Source organism: Pogoniulus pusillus, chromosome 26 (genome assembly GCF_015220805.1).
Source record: "Pogoniulus pusillus isolate bPogPus1 chromosome 26, bPogPus1.pri, whole genome shotgun sequence".
NCBI classification, from domain to species: domain Eukaryota; kingdom Metazoa; phylum Chordata; class Aves; order Piciformes; family Lybiidae; genus Pogoniulus; species Pogoniulus pusillus.
The window spans coordinates 212,307-236,841 of NC_087289.1; the positions used below are offsets into that span (position 1 = coordinate 212,307).

The 24,535-nt window shown below is 54.2% G+C and overlaps 1 protein-coding gene across 3 annotated transcripts in view; it reads left to right on the top strand.

Annotated features, from left to right (window-relative positions):
• Window positions 1-24,535, top strand: part of VPS8 (VPS8 subunit of CORVET complex) — a 74,236-nt gene that overhangs the window by 36,204 nt on the left and 13,497 nt on the right. For all 3 annotated transcript variants that reach the window (XM_064165349.1, XM_064165350.1, XM_064165351.1), the window contains exons 23-40: window positions 545-596; window positions 1,453-1,495; window positions 2,486-2,558; window positions 4,421-4,540; window positions 5,693-5,764; window positions 8,497-8,616; window positions 9,088-9,144; window positions 10,145-10,227; window positions 11,880-11,964; window positions 12,678-12,776; window positions 13,772-13,861; window positions 15,065-15,111; window positions 18,171-18,312; window positions 19,009-19,098; window positions 20,380-20,422; window positions 21,166-21,269; window positions 21,970-22,048; window positions 24,360-24,442. In XM_064165349.1, coding sequence (XP_064021419.1) covers window positions 545-596; window positions 1,453-1,495; window positions 2,486-2,558; window positions 4,421-4,540; window positions 5,693-5,764; window positions 8,497-8,616; window positions 9,088-9,144; window positions 10,145-10,227; window positions 11,880-11,964; window positions 12,678-12,776; window positions 13,772-13,861; window positions 15,065-15,111; window positions 18,171-18,312; window positions 19,009-19,098; window positions 20,380-20,422; window positions 21,166-21,269; window positions 21,970-22,048; window positions 24,360-24,442 — 1,482 coding nt within the window. The remainder of the gene's footprint in view (window positions 1-544; window positions 597-1,452; window positions 1,496-2,485; window positions 2,559-4,420; window positions 4,541-5,692; window positions 5,765-8,496; window positions 8,617-9,087; window positions 9,145-10,144; window positions 10,228-11,879; window positions 11,965-12,677; window positions 12,777-13,771; window positions 13,862-15,064; window positions 15,112-18,170; window positions 18,313-19,008; window positions 19,099-20,379; window positions 20,423-21,165; window positions 21,270-21,969; window positions 22,049-24,359; window positions 24,443-24,535) is intronic.

Consider the following 24,535-nt stretch of genomic DNA (forward strand, 5'->3'; position numbering starts at 1 on the left):
CCACTGAGCACAGAGTTCAGTGCAGTGCTGGAGCTGAAGCCCTTGTTGATGCTGGTAATCACAACCTCCCTGGGCAACCTGTTCCAGTGTATTACCACCCTCACTGGAAAGAATTTCTTGCTGATGTCCTAATGTCCAGACTAAATCTACCTTCCTCAAGGTCCTCATTCTACACGCCCAAATTCAAGCCTCTCTGGAGCCCCTGCTGGGCAGGCTGAAGGCTTGATGGCAGCAAAGGAAGTGGAGATGGTCAGTTCTGTTCTGACTGACCTCTGGATCTGCTGAACACTGCTTTTTGCAGTGTGGCCTATGTTCGGGGTTAGATCTGGTCTGGCTTTTTTCGTGTCACACCATCAGCAGGGAGAGCATTCTGAGTCACATCTTGGTCTCCTCATGCATCTTCATTGTAAGACATGGAAAGAAAGCAGAGTTCATGGGAGGGAGGAAGACTTTTTCTTTTTGCTCTGTCCTTTGAACCCGTGCAGGTTCTTTGCTTTGAGCTTTCCCAGCTGCCTGAGCACAGCCTGCTTGTTTCTTGTTGCAGAAGCTGTTCAGAGTCATTGCTCCTCCACTGAATGCTGGGAAGTCTCTCACAGGTGCTGAACTGTTTCCCTTTACATGTTTCTGGGTTTGGTCATTGCTGTGTTGAGTATCTCTAACCATTTCCAAGAGAGGGATGCACAAAGGAAGTACATAGCTAATGTAAAGGTCTGGGAAGCCCCTTAGATGATTGTGGTAGTTTGTGGGATCCTAGGTCCCCCTTAAATATAGCCATAGAGACACAGACCCATCCCAGGAACGGATTGGGTTGGAAGAGACTTGAAGGTCATCCAGCTCCAACCCCTGCCATGCCCAGGGACACCTCCCACCAGCCCAGGTTGCTCAAGGGCTCACCCAGCCTGGCCTTCAACACCTCCAGGGAGGTGGCAGCCACAGCCTTCCTGGGCAACCTGTGCCAGGCTCTCCCCACTCTCAAGAGTTTCTTCCTTATCTCCACTCTCACTCTTCCGTCTCCCAGCTCAAAGCCATTGTCGCTCATCCTGGCACCCCCAGCCCTTCTCCAATATCCCTCCCCAGCATTCCTGCAGCCCTTTCAGCTACTGTCAGGCTGCTCTGAGGTCTCCCTCACTCTCTCTCCAGGCTGCACAGCCACAACTCTCCCAGCCTGGCCCCACAGCAGAGCTTCTGCAGCCTCTGAGCATCTTGGTGGTCTACCCTGGACCCTCTCCAGCAGCTCCAGGTCCTTCTTGTGCTGGGGGCACCAGAACCAGAACCCTTAGATTATTCTGAACCCTAGAGAAGTGCTCTGGTGCATTTTACTGTGTGTAAAGCTGCTCAAGTTGCTGTGTGTAGAGCTGGGCCTGTGTTGGAGGAGTTGTTTTGCTTACAGCTGGGGAGGGAATTGCATCTCTGTGTCGTGAGGAAAATGTGACAAATGATTTCTGTTTTCAGATGAGCAGGTGGTGATGGGCAACAAGCTGCTCGTGTATATAAGGTAAGGACCTTTATCAGGTGTGTGAGGCGTCGCCTAGGGGTGGAGCAAGACGTTTCCACTTCTCAGAGTTGCATAAACGAGAGTGTGTCTGAATAGCTGAGAGGCAGCGTGAGGTTGCCATCGGCTGCTCCGCCGAGCTGGCTGTGCTGCAGCAGCTTCCTGTTACACACTGCGCGAGCAGACAGGCAGAGCGGAGATGGGGCTGGGAATTCAGCTTAGAATGTGTTCAGGGCAAGTTCCTTGCCCTGTGTGTGCCAGCATGGTCCTGGAGGAAGGTCTCTGTGCCCTGAAGAGCTGTGTGGCAGCCCTGTGTGCCTTGCCTTTCCAGACAGCTGTGTGGGTGTGCCCAGCTCTGCTTCCTGCGCTGCCTGTCATTTGCAGGAGGGCATTCTGGGGTTGCCCAGTAGTGATTAATCAGTGAGCCTCTCTTTCTGGAGTCTATTCAAGATCATGAACATGAAGCTCTGTGTTCCCCTGCTTCCCAAAACGTGAGAGTAGAGATACTTGTAAGAAATGCTGGGCTTCCCCACTGCCCCTCTGCTGTGGAACATCAAAGCTCAGATGCACATCCATGGCCTGTGTTGGCTCACTGCATATCGACAGCAGGGCTGTCTGCTGGAGAGGCTCTTCAGCCTCTGATCATCTTGGTGGCCTCCTCTGGGCCATTTCCAGCAGGACCATGCCCCTCTTGTGTTGAGAGCCCCACAGCTGGCCCCAGACCTGCAGCTGAGGTCTCCCCAGAGCAGAGGGGCAGGATCCCCTCTCTCCATCTCTGCCCACACTGCTTTTGATGCAGCCCAGGCTGCCCCTGGCCTTCTGTGTTGGCAGTGCCCATTGCTGGCTCCTGCCCAGCTTCTTACCCCAAGTCCTTTCCTGCAGGGCTGCTCTCAGTTTGCCTTGGCTTGTTTCAAGAGCACCTTGCATTAAGCTCTTTTCCTCTGTTATGTGTCAGGATGTATTAAAAACACCTTTCCCCCCCCTCCTCTGTAGCTGCTGCCTGGCAGGCCGTGCCTATCCCTTGGGGGATATTCCTGAAGATCTGGTGCCTTTGGTTAAAAACCAGGTGAGCAGCCTGCCAGGGAAAGCTATACCCCGAGGGGTGTTTCAGGAGAAGCTGTGTGTCTTACTTCCCGGGTTTCTGACAGGAAGCTGTTGGCATCCTGGTGCTGGCATTTAGAGTGGCATTTCCTGGGGCATTCCTAGAGCATGGGGTCAGCAGCTGTTGCAGTCTGAACGTTTAGAGTGACTGTTTTTCTTTCATCTGTAAATGGAGGGTAGGAGCAGGGAGCCTGGCACAAATGGTGATTTCTTACTACAGAGTTGCCAGAGATTTGTAGGTGTCTCCTCTCTGAACTCGAATGCATCTGTCAGACCCGGGAAGATCTCTGTTTTCGAGTGCGTGTGACATGGGATTGGCAGGAGTAGGAAGCGAGCTAAGATCAAAGCACAGTAACTGAATGTTAGTGGAACCCTGCTGGGCTGCTGCCCAGACTTCAGTCACAGAATCCTAGGATGGCTCAGGTTGAAAGAGGTCCTCTGCTCCAACCCCCTGCCATGGGAGGCACACCTCTCAACTAGCCCAGGTTGCTGAAGGCTTCATCCAGCCTGGCCTTGAACACCCCCAGGGAGGAGGCATCCACAGCCTTCTCTGGATAACCTGTTCCGGAGTCTCACCACCCTTATGCTGAAGAGCTTCAGTCTAACCCTGCTCTGTCTCAGCTTCAAACCATTCACAGAGTCACAGAATGTCAGGGCTGGAAGGGACCTGGAAAGATCATCTAGTCCAACCCCCCTGCCTTCCCCCTTGTCCTGTCCCTAGACACCATCAGGAAAAGTACTTCTCCATCAGCTTCTCCTTTTTGGACCGCTGATGGTGTTCCTTAACTAACTCCTGTCTGGAATCCACCCTGGGTACAGTCCAGGTTGGTTTGGTTTATTCTGTTAAGAATTCCTGGTTGGCAGGTGATTATCAGGCTCAAGGAGGCCAACAGAGAGGGTCGAAATTCACTGTGGTGGCAGGAAAAGTAACTCAGGTTTGAGCAAGAGAGAGAGCAGGCAGTGCTGAGAGTGTCGCAAGAGTTAGAGGGGGGAGGCAGAGTGGCTGGTTCTTCCCAAGGAGCTGCTGACAAGGAATGGAGCTGGACCCTGGATAAAAAGGAGCTGCACAGCGTCTCAGGAGAGCTTCCAGGAAGAAGAGGGAGTTAGCTGATTTCACACACTTCAGACTGCAAGTACAAGTTTTAATTTTTGCTTGTTCTTAAGTTGCTTGGCAAGCTTCAGAAGGGGAATTTTTTTCCTTGTTAAGAAGCAGCAGAAAACATCATTGAAGTCAGAGCACTGCTGGGCTCCCACGGTACTTAGAGCTTAAGTGCAAAGCAGGAGAGGCTGCTGCTGGCCCGTTGTGGAGGTTCGGGAGCTTTCCTTGCCCCCCCCAGGCTAGCTCAGCCACTGGCAGGTGAGGCTCGTGTTTACAGCACTGCAGACACGAGTGTGTGCAGCGTTCACAGTGGGGCGCGAGTCAGAAGTTGTACTCTGCTTCAGAACCCCTCCTGAACCGTGAGACCGCCCAGGAGGGCTCTGCACTGGCTCCCCTCCCCTATCTCAGAAAGTTTCCCTGCAGGAGTGAGATGCCAGAGCCAGTAAGGGAGGTCAGGAGGAGAATGATTAGATTGAGTTATACAGGTTCAGGCAAAGGAGTTAATGAAGCAAGCCGCAGCCAGGCGCGGCCTGAGAACCTTTGTTACTGCTTCCTGGCTTTGTACCTCTCAGCAGTGCGCTGGGCAACAGACATCGCCGTGAGTTTCACAGCCAGTGATCGACCTTCTCTCACTGAAGTACTCCAGTTAGCCTCAGACCAGCAAAGCCCTGTGCTCTGGGCAGGCTGAGGCCCAGAGGAGCTCTGCTCTGCCTGCGCTGTCGTTGCAGATCTTTGAGTTCCTGGTCCGGCTGCACTCGGCTGAGGGCTCAGCGGAGGAGGAGCTCTACCCCTACGTGCGGACCCTGCTGCACTTCGACACTCGCGAGTTCCTCAACGTCCTTGCTCTGGTAAGGGGTTGCTGGCCATGGAGCCACACAGTGGCCACTGAGCCCAACGCCCTGCCAAGGCAGGGACACCCAGGGCTGGGCGCACAGGAGTGCATCCAGGCAGGTCTTGAAAGGCTCCAGAGAAGGAGACTACACAGCCTCGCTGGGCAGCCTGCTCCAGGCTCCACCCTCACACCAAAGAAGTTTCTCCTCGAGTTGAGATGGAGCCTCCTAGGCTCCAGCTTGTATCCATTGGCCCTGTCCTATCACTGGGCACCACTGAATAGAGCCTGGGACCTTTATCCTGACATCCACCCCTTGGGTATTTATTGACATTTTGCTGATCCCCTCTCAGCCTTCTCCAGGCTAACCAGCCCCAGGGCTGGACATGAGACTGCAGGTGTAGTCTCTCTGGGGCAGAGTTGGGGGATGAGGAGAAATTCCCTTGACCTGCTGGCCACGCTCTTCTTAATGAATGCATCCAGGATGCCCTTGGCCCTCTTGGCCATGACAGGACATTGCTGTCCCGTGGGGAACTTGCTGTTCACCAGAGGCCCAAGATCCTTTTCCGTGGAGCTGCTTTCCAGCAGGTCAGCCCTTAATCTGTATGGTGCCTGGTGTTGTTCCTTCCCAGGAGCAGGACTGATCTCATCCAAGAGAAGGACAGAGTGCTAGTGCTTCCCTCACCTGTCACAGCTGCATCATCTGTTATGACTTCTGTTACTAAGCTCATGCTTTGTCTAAACCAGTGATTACTGGTTGGCGCAGAAGTTCTGGTTTTCATTCTGTGAGATCCCAGAAGAGATGAGTCCTTTGTGCCCTTAAATATAAACCAGTGGGCAGTGAAGACTCCAGTAGCAGAGGCCAGCTTTAAAGCCCAGAATGATGCATTGGTGTTTTGGTAGCTCCTCCTCTCTCCCATGCAAAGGTTGTCTCCCTGCCTTTGTGGATTTGCTGGATTTCCTCTCTCTGGACTCTTCCCTGACTGTGTCAGAACTCTTCTGGTGTTCAGAGCAAATCATATCTTGGAACCTGCTGCTGAGGGGACAGCACAGAAGTGACAAAGTTGACAATGCTGTTGAGTCCCGTGGCTGCTGCATGGGTTTGCTTCTGTTTCTGGGCTTGGCAGTGCAGAGCTTTCTTCTCAGGCTGTCCCTGTTTTGCCACATGCAGACTTTTGAAGACTTCAAGAATGACAAGCAAGCTGTGGAGTATCAGCAGAGAATTGTGGACATACTTCTGAAAGTGAGTGAGCCAGTAACTGCCCTCTGTGTTCATGTCTGGCTGGCTGCTGTGACACTGTGCAGCAGAGCCTGCCATGGGAATGAGCTGTTTCCAGTCCTGCCCTTGGAAGCATGAGGGGCTGGAGCATGGATTCACCTCAGCCAAGCCTCTCAGTTGTGTTTTCATAGATTCATAGAATGCTTGGGGCTGGAGCCTTGAACACCTCCAGGGAGGGGGCAGCCACACCCTCCCTGGGCAACCTGTGCCAGGCTCTCCCCACCCTCACAGCAAAGAATTTCTTCCTCCTCTACGTTCTGTCTCCCCTCTCCCAGCTCAAAGCCATTGTCCCTCGTCTTGGCACTCCCAGCCCTTCTCCAAAGTCCCTCCCAAGCTCTCCTGGAGCCCTTCTGAGGTCTCCCTGCAGCCTTCTCCAGGCTGCACAGCCACAACTCTCCCAGCCTGGCCCCACAGCAGAGCTTCTGCAGCCTCTGAGCATCTTGGTGGCCTCCTCTGGAGCCTCTGCAGCACCTCCAGGCCCTTCTTGTGCTGGGGTCCCAGAGCTGGAGGCAGTGCTGCAGGTGAGGGCTGAGCAGAGCAGAGGGGCAGGATCCCCTCCCTGTGCTGCTGCTCTCCTGCTCTGGCTGCAGCCAGCACACAGCTGGCTCTGGGCTGTGCCCAGTGCTGGCTCCTGGGCACTTTGGCACCAGCTGACACCCCCAGGGCCTTCTGCCCCAGGCTGCTCCTGAGCCACTCCTCACCCAGCCTGGGTCTGTGCTTACAGGTGACATTTCATACTCCTTAATTATGATGACAGAAGTCTCCTTTTTTGGCGGTGGTTTCATCTGGCTTGGATTTTGTTATCAGCTTTCTCCTCGCTTCCACTCCTTGATTCCTTCTGAGCAGGCGAAAAGGTCCCAGGAGTCCTGTGCTTGGCAGGGTGCCAGTGCTTTTCTGCTGAAGCCTCGCTCCCTGCATCTTACATGGTTTGTTTGGGGTGCAGCCCTCCAGAATGCCAGGCCTTTAGCAGACGTGAGAGAAGAGGCCTGTCAGAGTCACCAGCCTGATGCTCTCAAACCTGTGTCAGCTTAACCACCACAAACACCCTTTGCTGTTCTCAGAGCTTTGGTCATCAGGAGCTCCACTTGCAAACTGTTTCTCTGTAACAAGCCAGCAGTGGTGTTTCCCTGTCCTCACTGGCAGATGAGAGCCAGGGCACCATGGAGGGAGTCTGCAGTGCCAGGACCTTGCTATAAGGATTTGGCTGGCTCTGTGCTGGGTCAGGCTCTGCTCTTGATGTCCTTAACTGCTGTCAGCAGGAGGTGGCACAGTGGCTGTGTCCTGGAGCTGTGTTCCTGTGGCACCTCTGTGCTGTAGGCCTTGTAGCAAACAGAATGCAGCCCTACTCTTGAAGGAGACAGGGAGGACAGGTGTGAGAGGTGCTGCAGGGTTAAGTGCACCTGCTGGCAAGCAATTGGGTGTTAGGAGAGCTGACACAGGACTCCAGGTGTGGTCTCAGCAGGACAGAGTGGAAGGGGGAGCAGAACATCCCTAGACCTGCTGGACACTTGTTGCTGCCCCCTCTTGATGAGGACCTGGATTGTGAAAACCAGGCCCAGTGAAGTCCTGTTGTTTCAGTGAGCTGTACTTGAGTGCTGTCAGCTGGCACCGTTCTGACTGGGCTCCTGTGTCTTCACACAAGAGAACGGCAGCATGAGCTGTTGTTTGAGGCAGAGCTCTACCTGATTCCTTAGTGTCTCTTGCCTGTCTGCTCCTACTTGTGTAAGGTAGCCATTGGCATCTTGTGGGGATCGGGAGCTCCAGGTCACTTGAAATCAGTTGAATCTCCCAGGCCTAGACTCGAAGGAGGTTACCAGCACTGAGGTGCTCCATGTCTAGGCTTTGTTAGAGCAGTTCTTAGGTGCTAGCTGACAGAGCTGTTCAGGTGATGGATTTGCTGCTAGCTAAACTTGCTGCTCTTAGAGGAGGGCTCTCCAAACAGGGCAGTTTGGATTTCCCTCAGTGTTTGGGAGTTCTAACGAAGCATGAGACACCGGGTCAGGCACCTCAGGCCTGGTTTCTGTGTTGCAGGCAGGTGTCAGGCACTTCTCAGGTTTCCAGTCTCGTTTGGAGTGAGTCTTGGCTAGTCTGTTTTTCTGTCAAGTCAGCAGAGCCAGGAGTTCACAGGTGTTCATGGCCTCACAGATCCTTTCACAGGAGAAGGGAAGCTTCCCCACCCTTGCAGCTGTTAGGAGTTGGGTCAGGTCTCCTGCACACCAGGGAGGTGGTGGGTGCCTGGGGCTGCAAGTCAGATAATATTTTTCCTCCTGTAATTGCTAATTTTATCTCTTTTTTTCCCTCGTGTAACCACATTTCTGTGCCAGCTGACTGCAGAGCTGCAGATAAATAAGGGTTTGGAGTCCATTCGTAGCAGACAGCTGGGACATGCAAGAGCACTTCCCTCAAGTGTGCATCAGGGAGGTCAAACCTCTTCAGCTATAGGACAGAGGTGACTTAGCAGAGACACATCCACTCTATGTATCTTCAGGTGTCAGGTGAATACCAGGGCAAGTGGCTTCTCTTTTGACCTTCAGGGTGAGCTAACAGCAGGAGCTGCTGTAGCTGTCTGGGATAGCAGACAAACATGGTGGTTGCACAGGAGCTCCTTGTTGCAGTGTCCTGACTGCTTTCCCAAAGGCAGCTGCAGAGTTGCTCACTCCCGTTTCCGTTTTCCCCTTCTCTGTCTCACTCCTCAGGTGATGGTGGAGAATTCTGACTTCACCCCATCGCAGGTTGGTTGTCTCTTTACCTTCCTTGCCCGCCAGCTTGCCAAGCCCAACAACACCCTGTTTGTGAACAGGACACTGTTTGACCAGGCAAGTGTTTGTGAAGCAGTTCTGGAAGTACTGCTGCATTCTAAACCAGGTAGCATCTTAGCCCAGCTCCCCAGCCCTGTTCTCCAGACCCTTCCCCACCTTTGTTCCCCTTCTCTGGACCTGCTCCAGCCCCTCAGTGTCCTTCTTGGAGTGGGAGCCCCAAACTAAACCCAGCACTCAAGGTGTGGCCTCACAAGTGCTGACTCCAGGACAATCCCTGCCCTGCTCCTGCTGCCCACACCATTGCTGATCCAGGCCAGGCTGCTGGTGGTACATCCTGGCTCATCTTCAGCTGGCTGTGGGTCAATCCCCCCATCACTAAAGGACTGAGTCCCCGCCAGAGCAGCAGTGCATTTGCATGGCTCCACTGTGTTCTGGTTTGCTGTTGCCATTAGTGGTGCTCAGCAGCTGCTCGTTGGGGTTGTGCTGGCAGCTGCAGACGGGGCCTGACTGCTGTTATCTTCTGCCCAGGTGCTGGAGTTCCTGTGCAGCCCGGAGGATGACTCGCGCCACTCGGAGAGGCAGCAGGTAACAGCCTGCAGGGGAGCTGCTCTTTGGTGCCAGCTGTGGGCAGGCTGGGAAGCAGAGGGCAGCCTCTGGGAGTGCACACTGGCCAAGGTCACATGCCAGAGCAGACATTAGCACAGTCATGGTGGGCAGCACTGAAGAATTGGGCAGTGCTGTCCACAGCAGGAGTTGAAGGGGGAAACTACCCCAGCAGCAGCTGCAGAAGATGTTTGACAGCAGCAAGAACAGGGGGAAGGAACTTCCTGCAAAAGCACCAAACCTTCTTGGTTCCTAAAATCATGGAATTATTTGGATTGGGAAAGCCCTCTAAGATCACCAAGTGCAGCTGTCAACCCAACACCGCCATGGCCACTGGTTTCCTGAGCACCTCCACGCATGGGCACTCCACCACCTCCCTGAGCAGCCCATGCCAATCCCTGACCACTCTTGCAGCAAAGAAATTTGTCCTCATCTCCAACCTAACCCTCCCGGGTACAATTTCAGGACATTTCCTCTCCTGTCACCTGATCCTAGGCAGCAGAGCCCAACCCCCCCCTCACGGCAGCCTCCTCTCAGGGAGCTGCAGAGAGCAATGAGCTCTGCCCTCAGCCTCCTCTTCTCCACACTGCACACCCCCAGCTCCCTCACTGCTCCTCCCCAGCCCTGCTCTCCAGACCCTTCCCCAGCTTGGTTGCCCTTTTCTGGACCTGTTCCAGACCCTCAATATCCTTTGAGCGAGTGGTCCAGAACTGAACCCAGCACTCAAGCTGTGGTCTTGCCAGCGCTGAGTCTAGGAGTACAATCCCTGGCCTGCTGCTGGCAACACCATTGCTGATCCAGGCCAGGATGTTGATGGCTCATCCTCAGAGAGGTAGTGGGCAATGAATGAAAAGCCCCTGTGAAATTAATCTCCTGCTCCAGTGTATCTCAGCATTCACTGGAGCAGGAGCAGTGGACTTGTAATGGCCCTGGCTGTCCACTGCATTTCCAGCGGCAGCTAGGTGCTCTTCTGTCTCTGCAGGTCCTCTTGGAGTTGCTGCAGGCAGGAGGGGTCGTGCAGTTTGAAGAGAGCCGTCTGATCCAGATGGCAGAGAAAGCTGAATTGTGAGTTGCTGTGGCCCACCTTGAGGCACTGCCTTCAGCCCCGGAGGGGCTGGCCAGAGGCTGCCTTTACATCTCCTCCACGTTTCTCACCTGTGTCTGGAGCACTTGAGGCACTCCCGTGCTCTTCCTTGACTCATGGGCTGCCCAGGCTTTCTGTCTCACCCCTGCTGGATGTTCACAGAGTGCATTGTTAAGAGCGGAGCAGAGCTGTAGAAACTCGGGATGAAGCCCTGCAGGCCCTGATGGGTTTTGACGCTTCCTATCCCAGAGCTTAGGCCTTGTTCAAGGGTATCATTGTAGATCTGAATGCTCCGACACTGACAGATGGAGATGACTCGTTGGGGTGAGACCCACAGGTGGATTTCAAAGCACAAAGGGGTCTGGATCCACCCCCATGGTGCTCATTTTAGAACTGAGTAGGAGAGAGAAATGCAGTATCTGGAAAGGCTGAAAAATTCCACCATCTCCTTTTGCTGCTTTCTGCTTCCAGAGATTCTGTCATGCCTGGGGAGAGCTGGCCAGGAGGGCATCTTCACCCCAGTCCTGAGTGTGGGTGTTACAGGAGTCAGTCCGCACTACTGCAGAGGGGCAGAGGTGTAGTGGCAGGGTGTGCCATGCCTCTCTTCCTCTGTGTCCTAGGAGTTAATCAGCCAAACTGCTCAGACTCCAGAAACAATTTGCTGGATTTGTTTTTTCCTCATTGCTCAGTGGCTTTGAGTGCTTCTGCCAGAGCTGCACTCTTATCTAGCTGCCTGTGCTTGTCTTGCCTCAACTGCATGTGGTTCAAGTCTCAAAATGTTTAAGAGATGTTCATTAAAATGTGAAGGTAGGAAGCTGGGTTATAGCACATGGTGGAGTCGTGCTTGCCATATGTTCACCAGAGGCTGGAAGGCACCTCAGGGGATCATCTGCTCCAGCCCCCTGCCAGAGCAGGATCACCCAGGAACATGTCCATAGACAGGTTTGGAAGGTCTCCAGAGGAGGCTCCACAGCCTCTCTGGGCAGCCTGCTGCAGGCTCCAGCACCCTCACACCAAACAAGTTTCTTCTCCTGTTGAGGTAGAGCTTCCTGGGTTCCAGCTTGTACCCCTTGTTCCTTGTCCTGTCTCTGGGCACCATGAACAGAGCCTGGCACCTTCTTGACACCCACCCCTCAGATATGTACAGACGTTGATCAGGTCCCCTCTCAGCCTTCTCCTCTCCAGGCTCTCAGCCTCTCCTCGCAGCAGAGCTGTTGAGATTTCCTCAGATTACTGCTGGGACTTGGGCTGCCTCAGAGCCTGAGGTGCTGGGGCAAAAGAGGATGAGTTGTGAACAGCAGGCCCTGTGACACCGGACTCCCACGGCAGTTTTGTCCTGTGTCCCTTGCCTCGCACCTTAGGAGCTCCTCTCTCTGGTGAGCCTCCCCAGACTGAGCGAGGCTGCTCAGCCAGCTGGCATGGGGCTGGCATGGGGCTACCACGGGGCACGTGTGAGCTGGAGCCATCTGAGCCAGTGCTGCAGAGCTTCGCCTGAGATGCTGCCACGCTGTCTTTGTGAACTGGGTTGTGCCTTCTGCTGAGCACTGGCAGCCTGCTGGCTCTGAGCCCCCAGCTCTGCTCTGCTGGCTCTGTGAGTGCCTTTGCCTGATGTGGGAGGTGTCTTCCCTTGCAGCTACCAGATCTGTGAGTTCATGTACGAGCGGCAGCTCCGCTACGACAGAATCATCGGCTGCTACCTGCGCGACCCACTGAGGAAGGTGAGTCGAGAGGCTCCTTCGTGGCCCTGCAGCCTGTCCTGCTGGCCAGCCTGCGGACGGGCATGGCAGCCCTGCTCCTCTGTCTGCTGCTCCCTTCTTCTACACTTGAGCTTTCTTAGCTACAGCCAAGGACTTCTGTGTGTTGGAGAGGAGTTGATTCTTTTGAAACCTATTCATAAAGTCATAGGATGGTTTGGAAGGGACCTCCAGAGGTCTCCCAGCCCAACTCCTGCACTCACCAGGGACATTCTCCACCAGAGCAGCTTGCTCACAGCCTTCTCCAGCCTCATCTTGAAGATCTCCAAGGGATGGGGCCCCAGCCACCTCCCTGGGCAACCTGTTGCAGGCTTCTAGCAGCATCTTGGTGCAGAACTTGTTCCTCACATCCAATCTCATTCTGCTCTGCTCTCATTTCAAACCATTGCCCTCATCCTGTCCCTGCAGGCTTTGGGCACAGTTCCTCTGCAGCCTGCTTGTAGCCCCTTCAGGTACTGGAAGGCTGCTCTGAGGTCTCTCTGGAGCCTTCTCCAGGCTGAACAACTTCAGCCCCCTCAGCCTATCCCCATTGCAGCCCTCCAGTCATCTTTGTGGCCTCCTTTGGACCTACTCCATCAGGTCCTCCCTAAGACTTTGAGCTGCTGTTCTGTACCCAAGTGTATGGTGTTGGTGGTGCTGCAGCAGGTGCTGTGCCCTTTGTGGGTTGTGCCTTACAGGAAGAAGTTTTCAGCTACATTCACAACATCCTGTCCATGCCTGGCTACAGCGCTGAAGAAAAGCAGTTGGTGTGGCAGAAAGCTCTGGAACACATAGAGGTACAGTGCATCCTATCCCCATGGCTCCTCAGCTTCTGCTGGCCCCCGTGGGTGTGCCTGGTGCTGGTCTGAGCAGAAGTGTGTCAGCTCACAGCCTTTCAGAAAGCTGCCACCTGCAGGCTGAGTTGTCACGCGTGAGTTCAGGCTGCTTCTTGGGTTCCTGGCTCCCAGGGGATGCTGCCCAGCAAGTGCTGCCCATGATGGCACGGATCCATTAGCAAGTCTTTCATCTCCTGAGTGCAGCAGCTGCAGGACGTTGCCATCAATGGCCTCACAGTCTGGTATCATTGCAAGGTGGGGAGTGTGGTAATGGCATCAGCCCTGGTACCCTGGCAGCTCTGACCTGTGGGAAGAAGGGCTGATGGCTTCTGCTGTGAGACACAGACTGCTGTTAGTCTTCTCTACCTAAGCATTATTTTCCACCTCTTCAGTCTCTCTTTGCTTCAGGGGATGGAGATGTGGCTGAACTGATTGTCCAGCCAGTAGAGGTGGGGAAGCTATGGTATCTCTAGTTCCTGTAAGGTGGTGTCAGGCCCCTGCAGGGTGATCTGGAGATGACCCAGGGCAGTGCCTGGCATAGAACAAGTGGTCAGGCGCTTGCCCAGGCTGACTCATCAGCAATGGCCACAGATGTCCCTGTCCTGTGAGGTGTACTGTCTTTGAAAGCTACAGCAGCAGCACTTGCAAGTGGTGTGTGACTGAACACAGGCAGTTGTCAGAATGCCTGATGGATGATTTCCTTGCCTTGGGAATGAGCTGTGGCCTGGTTTGGTGTGAAGAGTTTTGCATTCTTACAGGCAGAGGGGGAAAAGCCTTTCAGAAATGGCCTTTACCAAGTCCCCTTTCTTTTCCTGTGTTTCCCGGTCACTTTGTGGGTTGTTTTCTTGTGCTACAGCTTTCACCTGGGTGAAGACACTTGCAGTAAAAGCAGACTTGGTGATGATGCAGAGTTCTGTTGCCTGCGCCAAGAGTTCTTTCTGTTTGCCTCTGCACAGGAGCTGCTGCTGCTGAGCCCCTGTAAAGCAGCTGATCTGGCAGCCATTCACTTCAGTGAGCAGGTTGAGAGCATCATTGCAACCCTTAAGGTACAGTGTCTGGCTGCAGCAATCTTGGTGCTTCTTTATTGGGGGGGGGGTGTTCTGCTTGTCAGAAAGGATTTCTCAGATGAGTAGATTGTCACTGTGGGAGAAGCAGAAGGAAAATATTCTGAGAGCTCCTCAGCTCTGGGAATGGCTGTATGGAAGTGCTCTGGCTTGTCGGGAGAGTCCTGGCTATACACATCTACAGCCTGTGCTGGCTGCATCAGTTGCTAGGGTGCTTCCTATGCTGGAGTTCTGTATGGCTGGTACTCAGCATCAAACAGCCTCCAAGTATTTGGGCAGGATAGGTGCTTGAACCATCTCCTTCAAGTGATGGAGCAGACAGACTGAGAGACCTGGGCAGGCTGGAGAGCTGGGCAAAGGGGAAGCTAAATGAGGTGCAACAAGAGTAAATGCAGAGGCCTGCACCTGCGGAGGAGCAACACGCACCACTACAGGTTAGCGGTTGACTTGCTGGAAAGCAGTTCCAGAAGAAGGACCTTGAAGTCCTAGTGGGCAGCAAGTTCCCTGTGGGACTTCAGTGTGCCCTTGTGGCCAGCAGGGCCAGTTGTCTCCTGGGGTGCATTATGAAGAGTGTGGTCAGCAGGTCTAGGGAGATTCTCCTGCCCCTGTGCTCTGCACTGTGGAGACCACACGTGGAGTACTGTGTCCAGTGCTGGGCTCCCCAGTTCCAGAGAGACAGAGCTCTGCTGGAGAGAGTCCAGTGGAGGCTGTGAGGATGATGAAGGGACTGGAACATCTCTGCTGTGAAAAGAGACTGAGAGCCTGGAGGAGAGAAGGCTGAGAGGGGAGCTGATCAATGTCTATAAATACCTGAGCAGTGGGTGCCAGGCTGAAGGTGCCAGGCTCTGTTCAGTGGTGACCTGTGATGGGACGAGGGGCAATGAACACAACGTGAGGAGAAAATTCTTTGGTTTGAGGGTGCTGGAGCCAGTGCAGGCTGCCCAGAGATGTGGAGTCTCTTTCCCTGGAGACTTTCAAGACCTGCCTGGATGTGTTCTCGTGTGACCTGTCCTGGGTGACTCTGCTCTGGCAGGGGTCTCTGGAGATCCCTTCCAACCCCTGCCATTCTGTGGTTCAAATGGGCACCAGCTGTGAGCAGTTTTCTGCCATGGATATAGTTCAGGGGTCACTGGTTTCTGGCACATAAGTTAAAACAGTCATACTTAGTCTCTTCATCCTCTACAGGACCAGTTCTTACTCTTCCAGTTTCTGAGGAGTCTCCTTGATCCAAGGTAGGTAAGAAAATTGGGCTCTTTGCAAACTGCAGCTTGGAAACATGGGTTAAAGCCTGGGCAACAGGGGAGCAGCAGGCAGCCTGCAGCCAGGAGTTGGGCCTAGGAAGCCTGATTTACTCTTCCAACTGCCCAGAAATCACAGAGCTCTGGGGAGTGACCTTCAGCACAGCCCTTGCCAGCTTCCTCACTGGGAAGTAGTGTGGGTCCCAGTGCTGATGGGAGCTTGGGCATTGCTTTAACAGCTTCTCTGAGAGGGCTGTGACATGGTTCCCCTGTGCCTGGAAATGCCACTTCACACTTCTCAACCCACCAGTTTGGTTTCTTGACCAAGGTGCCCAAGCTTACAAAAAGCAGAGGGTGTTTTGCTCTGTTGGCATTGTTCATTTCCCTCCTTGCAGAGCTGCTGCCGTATTTCACTGCTGCCACCAAAGTGTCTTGCTTGGGCTATATGGGAAGGGCCTGGAGAATAAATCTGATGTACTGAAGGAGCTGAGGATGGTTAGTTTGAGGAAGAGGAGGCTGAGAGACCTTACCACTGTCTACAGCTACCTGAAAGGACCTTGTGGAGAAGCTGCTGCTGGCTCTGCTCGCAGGTCATTAGTGACAGACCAAGAGGGAATGGCCTCAGGCTGCCACTGGGCAGGCTCAGACTGGACATTGGGAACAATTCTTTCCCATCAAGAGTGGTCAGGCACTGGGATGTGCTGCCCAGGGAAGGGCTGGAGTCACCAACCCCATCTGTGTTTAAAAGTTGTTTGGCTGTGGTGCTTGGGGATATGGTTTAGGGTGAACCTTGTAGAGTAGGGATAATGGTTGGGCTTGGGGATCCTGAGGGTCTTTGCCAGCTGGAATGTTTCTGTGGGTCTGTCCCCTCTAATCCAAACCATTCCACAATTCTGTGATGTGGTTTAGCACCGGACTTGACAGAGTTGGGTAATGGTTTGACTTTGATCTTAAAGGTTTTTGCAACCCAAATGATTCTGTGATTCTAGTGCAGATGAACCACACCATGACTGGACTGGTCCTAGAGTGCACAGCAGGCAGAAGAGAAAAGTGGGACAGAACAATGACAAAAACATTGCTGAATGCTTTGGGTTCTCCTGTGGCACTGACTGGCTGCAGAGCAGAAGGGCTGAAGTCCAAGGTTTACCTGAGCTTTGTTGAACTGTGTTGTGACTAAGAAGTATTCTTTGGAGAGCTGAGGCTGCTGGAAGGGCTTTTTTTTCAGCAACACTGAAGGTGCTGTGGTCTTACATTCAGTGCTGTGAGGTTGTCTGCCTGTAGGACCTGCTGAAATGTGCTGAGTTGTATCTTGAGGGAGGTATGGAAGGAGAAATCTTGTTATCATAGAGTGCCTTAGGTTGGAAGGGACCTCACATCTACTCCAACCTCCTTGCTATGGGCTGGGACACCTCAACTAGACTTGGTTGCCCAAGGCCTCATCCAGCCTGCCCTTGAGCACCTCCAGGACAGGGCTGTCCACAGCCTCCTGGGTAGCCTATTGCAGCATCTCACCACCCTGCTACTGAGGAACTCACTCCAGCAGCTCTGTGTCCTCATTCTGGGAACAGCAGCACTGGAGGTGAGGTGTCATCAGCATAGAGCCACGGGGCAGAGTCCCCTCTCTTGTCCTGCTGCCCACACTCTTCTTGATGCAGCCTGACCCATGGCTGCGTTCTGGGCACTGCTGGCTCCAGCACCCTCAAGGCAAGCAAGACTCATCTGCAGATGTCCCTGCACTATGCCTGTACACAGCTTGGTGATGAGATTCTTCTGGGAACCTCTCTCTATATTCCACCTAAATATTTATGGGTTTTTAGCAGAATTCTTTGTTAGAACAAAGACTGAGAGAGCAGTGTCTGGGAGAGGAGTGATTGCTTGGCCATAGGGGGACAAGGCTCATCACTAGCAGCACTGCCTTAGCTGGTGGAATTTCATTAGGGATTAATTTGGCCCATTTAATTTAGCAAGAGATTTATTTTCAAGGAGGTGGAAGCGGGGGAGGGGAGGAAACAGGGTTAACAGCCATTGCCCGGGGAAATTCAAACCGAATGTTCCTCTCTTTGTATCTTCTGAAGAGGCAGAGAGAGGGAGGAGCAGCCAGCCTGGAGCAGCTCCTTAGTCACGGCCGCTGCTGTGCTTCCCTTTTAGTCTCTTAAGGTTCTTTACCTCTAAAAAAACAAATGTCCCAGTGAGCAGGGTGTGTGTGTGGGTGACAGCAGCTTGCTGAACATCTGGAGCAGCAGCATTCTCAGTCTAGAAATGCCTCTCAAATGGACTTGGATGCCCAAGCCTCATCCAGCCTGGCCTTCAACACCCCCAGGCAGGAGGCAGCCGCAGCCGCAGCCACAGCCTCCCTGGGCAGCCTCTGCCAGGCTCTCACCACCCTCACACTGCGGAGCTTCTTCCTCAGCTCCACTCTCCCCTGCTCTGCCTCAGCTCCATTCTCTCCCAGCTCTGCCTCAGCTCCAAACCATTGCCCTTGGCCTGGCTCAGACCCCCTCAGCACAAGTCCCTCTGCAGCCTTCCTGCAGGCTCCCTTCAGGCACTGGCAGCAGCTCTGAGGTGCCCCTGGAGCCTTCTCCTCTGCAGGCTGCACCCCCCCAGCTCCCTCAGCCTGTGCTCACAGCAGAGCTGCTGCAGCCCTTGGGTCACCTCTGAACAGTAAGAAGAAAGCAGCAGAGCATTTATCCAAAGAGGGGCAGAGAGGGTCTGCAGAGCTAACAGAGCCTCAGCACCCAGAGGGACAAGAAGGCTCCGCTGAAGGAATTAGCTCTGTGCCTCCCTGCGGCAGGACAGCTGAAGCTGTGTTCGTGCTGCTGGGGTTCCTCACAGGGGCTGTGGTGGAATGATTTGTACTGAGGCATCAGCAGGCTGCGTGGTGGAACGAAGGAGATTGCTGCCCACAGCCTTGCAGCACCAGGAGCTGGCAGAAACAGCAGGCTGGGTTTCTGTTCAAATGAGATCATCTTTTTCTCTTCTCTGTTAAGGAGAAAGACAGCACCAACTGAGTAAGGAATTCTGGCCTACATTCTCCTGTACTTTTTTTGTTCCAGGGAAGGCATTAACCAGGACTTGCTTCACTTAGCACCCTGCGTCACTGAGCAGTTCATCGAGCTGCTGTGTCAGTACAGCCCAGACCAGGTCTTGGAGACACTTAAAGTTCTGGAATGCTGCAGACTGGAAGAAACCATCCAGGTAAGAAGGCAATGTGTAAGGATAGGGGCTAGTAGTGCTGTAGAAGAGCTTTTGTCTGGGTTCTGAATTAGTTTCTGGACACTCTTTAAACCCATTTGGACTCCTCAAGGGTTCATAGTACCAGGACAAGGAGCAGTGGCTCTGAACTGGGAGAGGGGAGATTGAGACTGGAGTTGAGGAGGAAATTCCTGAGAGTGAGGAGACACTGGCACAGGCTGCACAGGGAGGCTGTGGATGCCCCTCCCTGGAGGTGTCCAAGGCCAGGTTGGATGGCTGGGGGGAGATGTCTGTGGCCATGGCAGACAGTCAGAACTGGATGGGCTTTAAGGTCCCTTCCGACCCAACCCGTTCTAGGTTGGCATCAGTCTGCGAACACATGGGCCTGGGGCTTTTGGCAAGCAGCACTGCCAAGGTCTGACAGCAAGGAGGGGCTGCCTGCTGCTCCCTTCTGGGCACGGCAGCAGCAGTCTGTCCTTGGATCTGGATTTATGGGGGCTATTTCAAAGGTTCAAATGCTGGTGGTGACCACAGGCCAAGCTGAGAAATAAGGGTGCAGAGCTGGCAGCAGGGGAAGGAAGAGTGCTGCTCAGACTGGCTGAGCATAGACAGCAGCCAGTTGGTCAGCACTGGCCTGCAGAGGACACAGAGACTGGCAGAGCTTTGAGTGTTCAGCTTGGGCTTTTCTGTTTAACTCAGATAACCCAGAAACATCAACTCCATGAGGCTTCTTCATATCTCCTGGAGAAGAAGGGAGATGTCCATGGTGCCTTTCTGGTTATGCTTGAGGTATGGTATGCTGAAATCCAGACTGCTTCAGTGCCTGAAAGGAAGGTGCAGGAGAGCCAGGGAGGGCCTTGCAGGGACAGGACAAGAGGGAAGAGTCTGCAGCTTGAGGAGGGCAGACTGGGACTGTATCTAGACAATGAGGAAGAAATTCTTGAGAGTGAGGGTGGGGAGACACTGGAAGAAAATTACCCAGGGAGGCTGTGGCTGCCCCCTCTTTGGAGGTGGTCAAGACCAGGCTGGATGAGGCCTTGAACAACCTGGGCTGGTGGGAGGTGTCTCTGCCCATGGCAGGGGGTTGGAACTGGATGCCCTTTAAGGTCCCTTCCAACCCATTCCATGAATCTGTGGCACTTCTGCCATGCCAGCACAGCATGCTATGCCATCAGCATCATGTCCTGTCTTAGATTCCCTGCTGTCATTGCTTCAGAATTCATTGCCCACTGAAGTTCAAGGAAACACAGGCAACTGGAGAACCTCCCCTCTGGGGACAGGCTGGGAGAGGTGTGGCTGTTCAGCCTGGAGAAGAGAAGGCTCCAGGGAGACCTCAGAGCTGCATTTCAATATCTGAAGAGGACCTACAGGAAGGCTGGGGAGGGACTATTCAGGAAGGTTTGGAGTGATAGGATGAGGGCAGTGGTTTGAAACTGGAGCAGGGGAGAGTTAAGTTGGACATCAGGAGGAAGTTCTGTGAATAAAACTACCCCAGAATGGTTGGAAGAGACCTCTGGAGGTCAAGACCCACTACCCTGCTAACACAGGCATGCCCACGACAGGCCAACCAGGATCATAAGATCCCGGTGGGTTTGGAAAGGCTCCAGAGAAGGAGGCTCCACAACCTCTCTGGGCAGCCTGCTCCAGGGCTTCATCACTCTCACACCAAAGGAATTTCTCCTCTTAGGGAGCTTCCTGGCTTCCAGTTTGTGCCCTTTGGCCCTTACTGAATCGCAGCACAGCCCTGAGCAGAGCCTGCCCCGTCCTGCCTGACACCCACTCCTCAGAGATTTACAGACACTTAGCTCTGCAAAGTTGTCTGCAGACCCGGGGACCACTCTGCTCTGCTGGCCTGGCTGCAAGCATCTAGCAGGCGAATGAGGCTGCAGTTAAATGGCATAAATCAAAGCCCATCTTGCAGCTCCTGTTTTCCCTTCTCTGGAAAGGCACTGATGCTGGGGAAGAGAACAAGGACGATCCCTTGCTACCTCTCAGAGCCACCTCTCTGCAGGGGGCTGAGGTGTCCTGTTTCATGAGGTTCCCTGTCCCGAGCTCTCTTTTCTGTTGCAGTGGCTGCAGAGCAGGTTGCTGATGCTGACCCAGGCCGAGGCAGGTAAGTGAGCAGGGTGCCTGCCTGTCTCTATTCCAGAGAGGAGCAGGCATGTGCAGGAGCTCCTGGTGCAGCCTGTAGCTCTTGCAGTGCCATTTGTCTCTAGGTTCAGGTGCCTGGGGGGCTTATCCTGCTGATAACTCCCAGAGTCTGATCCTGGCAGAGATCTGGAGCAGAGTGTGATGGATGGGATTTTCTTTGTGTGATGGTTCCCCTGGTGGCTTTCTCTGGCTGTGACTTGCACTTTGCTAGCTTACCATGCACAGGTTACATGTGGTGTGGAGTGGGTGGAGGGTAGCCCAAGGGAAAAGCCTTGGGGGTGTTGGTTGCTGAGCAGCTCACCATGGAACCCAGCCAAACTCACTGCTGAGCTGTAGCAGACAGCTGATAGGGAAGGTGATGAGGGACATCTGGAAGCAGCTTTTTTGGTAGCAAGCTTCTGCTGACAGGGAACTGGTGTAAGTGCAGGGGCACTGGCCCAGGGGTTCCTGAGCACCTCGTGCAGTGGACAACCTGCATCTGTTATTTAATGGCTTCCTAAACCACAGCTAAGGTCCTCTTCAAGTACCTGAAATGTTTGACGTACCCCATTTGTTGTGCTGGTGAGGAAGGGTGCCAGAGATCAGAACCTCTTTGACAATTGAATTGCTCGCTGCAGGTGAGGAGCTGTCTTTGTCTTGCAGTGATTGGGAGGTAACTTAGATAATAATAATTGCACTTTGGTTTCTTTTTTCTACAAAATGCAGGCTCAGCTGAACTCCCCTTGCTAGAAAACATCGAAGATACCTTAATGAAAACAATTGACCTTTGCCAGAGAAACTCACACAGTTTAGACCAACAGCAGCGAGAGGTAAGGTCATGAAAGAGCATCAGCAAGCCCTCTGCATCTCCTGGAACCTCTTAATGTGCTTCTCCCCAGCAGGACACAGACTATGAAGAGAGGCCAGAGGAGGCCACAAAGATGCTGCCAGGGCTGCAGCAGCTCTGCTGTGAGCACAGGCTGAGGGAGCTGGGGGGGTGAAGCCAGCAGAGGAGAAGGCTCCAGGGGCACCTCAGAGCTGCTGCCAGTGCCTGAAGGGAGCCTGCAGGAAGGCTGCAGAGGGACTTGTGCTGAGGGGGTCTGAGCCAGGCCAAAGGCAATGGTTTGGAGCTGAGGCAGAGCAGGGGAAGAGTGGAGCTGAGGAAGAAGTTGTTGAGTATGAGGGTGGTGAGAGCCTGGCACAGGCTGCCCAGGGAGGCTGTGGCTGCCTCCTGCCTAGGGGTGTTGAAGGCCAGGCTGGGTGAGGCCTGGAGCAGCCTGTGCTGGTGGGAGGTGCCCCTGGGCATGGCAGGGGATTGGATCTGGATGATCTTTGAGGTCCCTTCCAACTCAACCCATTCTGTGGTTCTGTCATGTTTGAGTTCAGTTCCACTGCAGAGTTGAGCAGTGCTGTTCTGTTCTGTGGAATGTGGCAGCGAGGCCTCCAAGTGCACTCTGGCCTGGGTCCCAGCTCATTTCCAGTACTGCCATCATCTTACTGGTTTTCTTTTTTCTCATTCAATTATTTCAGGCCCTCTGGTTTCCCCTGCTGGAGGCTATGATGTCCCCACAGAAATTATCTGGCTCTTCACAGTGTCGATACTCTGAACGTAAGTAATTTGACTTCGGTGACCCCAAACATGAGGTCATGACTGGAAGAGGGACCCTGCTGTAGACTCCACTAATAAGCTGGTCCATGGAGTCATAGATTCATGCAATGGGCTGGGCCAGAAGGGACCTTAAAGAGCCTCCAGCTCTAAGCCCCTGCCTTGGGCAAGGACACCTCTCACCAGCCCAGGTTGCTCAAGGCCTCACCCAGCCTGGCCTTGAACACCTCCAGGCAGGGGCATCCACCAGACAGTGTGATGGTGATCATGCTGCCTCTCCTTCCTCTCTTTCTTTCCTTTCAGTGACCATTAGCTACCTCTGCACTCCTGGGAGGAGTCTTGCAGAGATCTGTGACCCAGACATAGGAATCACCTCCTCCCTCAACACATCTTTTCCTCTAAATTGAGAATGTTCCCCAGCTTATCCTTTCTCAGGAGCTGATGCTGGCAGAAAACCAATCTGAAGCGATACCAGAAAGGATGAGGGGGTAATGGGTCTGGATCCTGCATAACTTTCTTGGTCTTGGTCCTTCTGTGCATGCTGCCCACACTGCTCTGACAGCTCATTATCCCCACACAGACTGAACTGCTGGGTCCATGTCTCTAAATATTGGCTCCTATTTTGGGGTGTTTGGAATGTAGGAACAGGTCTCATGAAAGCTCTATACTTTGAAGTTTTGGGGACAGGCTGAGGGAGCTGAAGTTGTTCAGCCTGGAGCTAAGAAGGCTCCAGGGAGACCTCAGAACAGCCTTCCAGTGCCTGCAGGGGCTACAAGCAGGCTGCAGAGGGACTGTGCCCAAAGCCTGCAGGGACGGGACGAGGACAGTGGCTTCAGATGAGAGCAAAGCAGACTGAGATTGGCTGTGAGGAACAAGTTCTGCACCAGGAGGCTGCTGGAAGCCTGCCACAGGCTGCCCAGGGAGGTGGCTGAGGCTCTTCAGGGTGAGGCTGGAGAAGGCTGTGAGCAAGCTGCCCTGGTGCAGGATGTCCCTGCTGAGTGCAGGGCTTGGGCTGGGAGACCTTTGGAGGTCCCTTCCCACCTAACCCATTCTATGAGACTGTAACATGGGTTGTGTTGGCAGCAGCAGCAGAGGTGAATGGCAGTGCTGCAGAGTGGGGCTCACAGTGTGACCATTTGCTGTAGGCAGGCTGTGGGAGGGCAGTGGAGAGGCTTCGAGGTGTGGAGGGCTTTAAAATGTACTTCCTGATGCAAAAAGCTGAGCGTGGTTATTGCAGAACATGCAGAGGAAATCACAAAGCCATTTTCTGAGGAGAAAGCATGCCCTGAGTCTGTGAGATTGCTCCCTGCTGGCTGCTCAGATGCTGCTGAGCAGCTGGAGGGTTTGGTGAGTGATCCATGGTGTGCCCCAGGGGTCAGTGCTGGCCCCAGACCTGTTCAGTATCTTTACTGATGGTCGGGAGCAGGGAATTGAATCCAGCAGCAGTAAGTTTGCAGCTGACACCAAGCCAGGAGCAGCTGTGGAGCTGTTGGGGGGTACGAGAGCCCTGCAGAGGGACCTGGCCAAGCTGGGTGGGTGGGCAGAGGCCAAGGGGATGAGACTGAACAAGGCCAAGTGCAGGGTTCTGCACTTTGGCCACAACAACCCCAAGCAGTGCTACAGGCTGGGGACAGAGTGGCTGAGAGCAGCCAGGCAGAGAGGGAGCTGGGGGTGTTGGGAGAGAGGAGCTGCAGAGAAGGCAGCAGTGTGCCCAGGAGGGCAGCAGAGCCAATGGCATCCTGGGCTGGCTCAGGAGCAGTGTGGGCAGCAGGAGCAGGGAGGTTCTTGTGCCCCTGTGCTCAGCCCACACCTCCAGTGCTGTGTCCAGTTCTGGGCTTCTCCTTTCAAGAGAGATGTTGAGGTGCTGGAAGGTGTCCAGAGCAGGGCAGCAAGGCTGGGGAGGGGCCTGGAGCACAGCCCTGTGAGGAGAGGCTGAGGGAGCTGGGGGGGTGCAGCCTGCAGCAGAGGAGGCTCAGGGCAGAGCTCATTGCTGTCTGCAGCTACCTGCAGGGAGGCTGTAGCCAGGTGGGGTTGGGCTCTGCTGCCAGGCACTCAGCAACAGAAGAAGGGGACACAGCCTCAAGCTATGCCAGGGCAGGTTCAGGCTGGATGTGAGGAGGAAGTTGTTGGCACTGGAATGGGCTGCCCAGGGAGGTGGTGGAGTCACCGTGCCTGGAGGTGCTGAAGCCAAGCCTGGCTGGGGCACTCAGTGCCATGCTCTGGTTGGTTGGACATGGCTGGGGGAGAGGTTGGGCTGGGTGAGCTTGGAGCTCTCTGCCAGCCTGCCTGATTCCATGGTTCTATGATCTTTCAGCCCTGAAGAGCCTGACGATGCAGGTGTTGAACAGTATGGCTGCCTTCATTGCTCTGCCTGCAATCCTGCAGAGGATCCTGCAGGTGAGTTCCTTTTCCCAAGCTGTGCCACTCAGGCACTGGAAGAGCACCTCCCAGGTCACAGAACCACAGATGTATCTGGTGGGAAGAGACCCT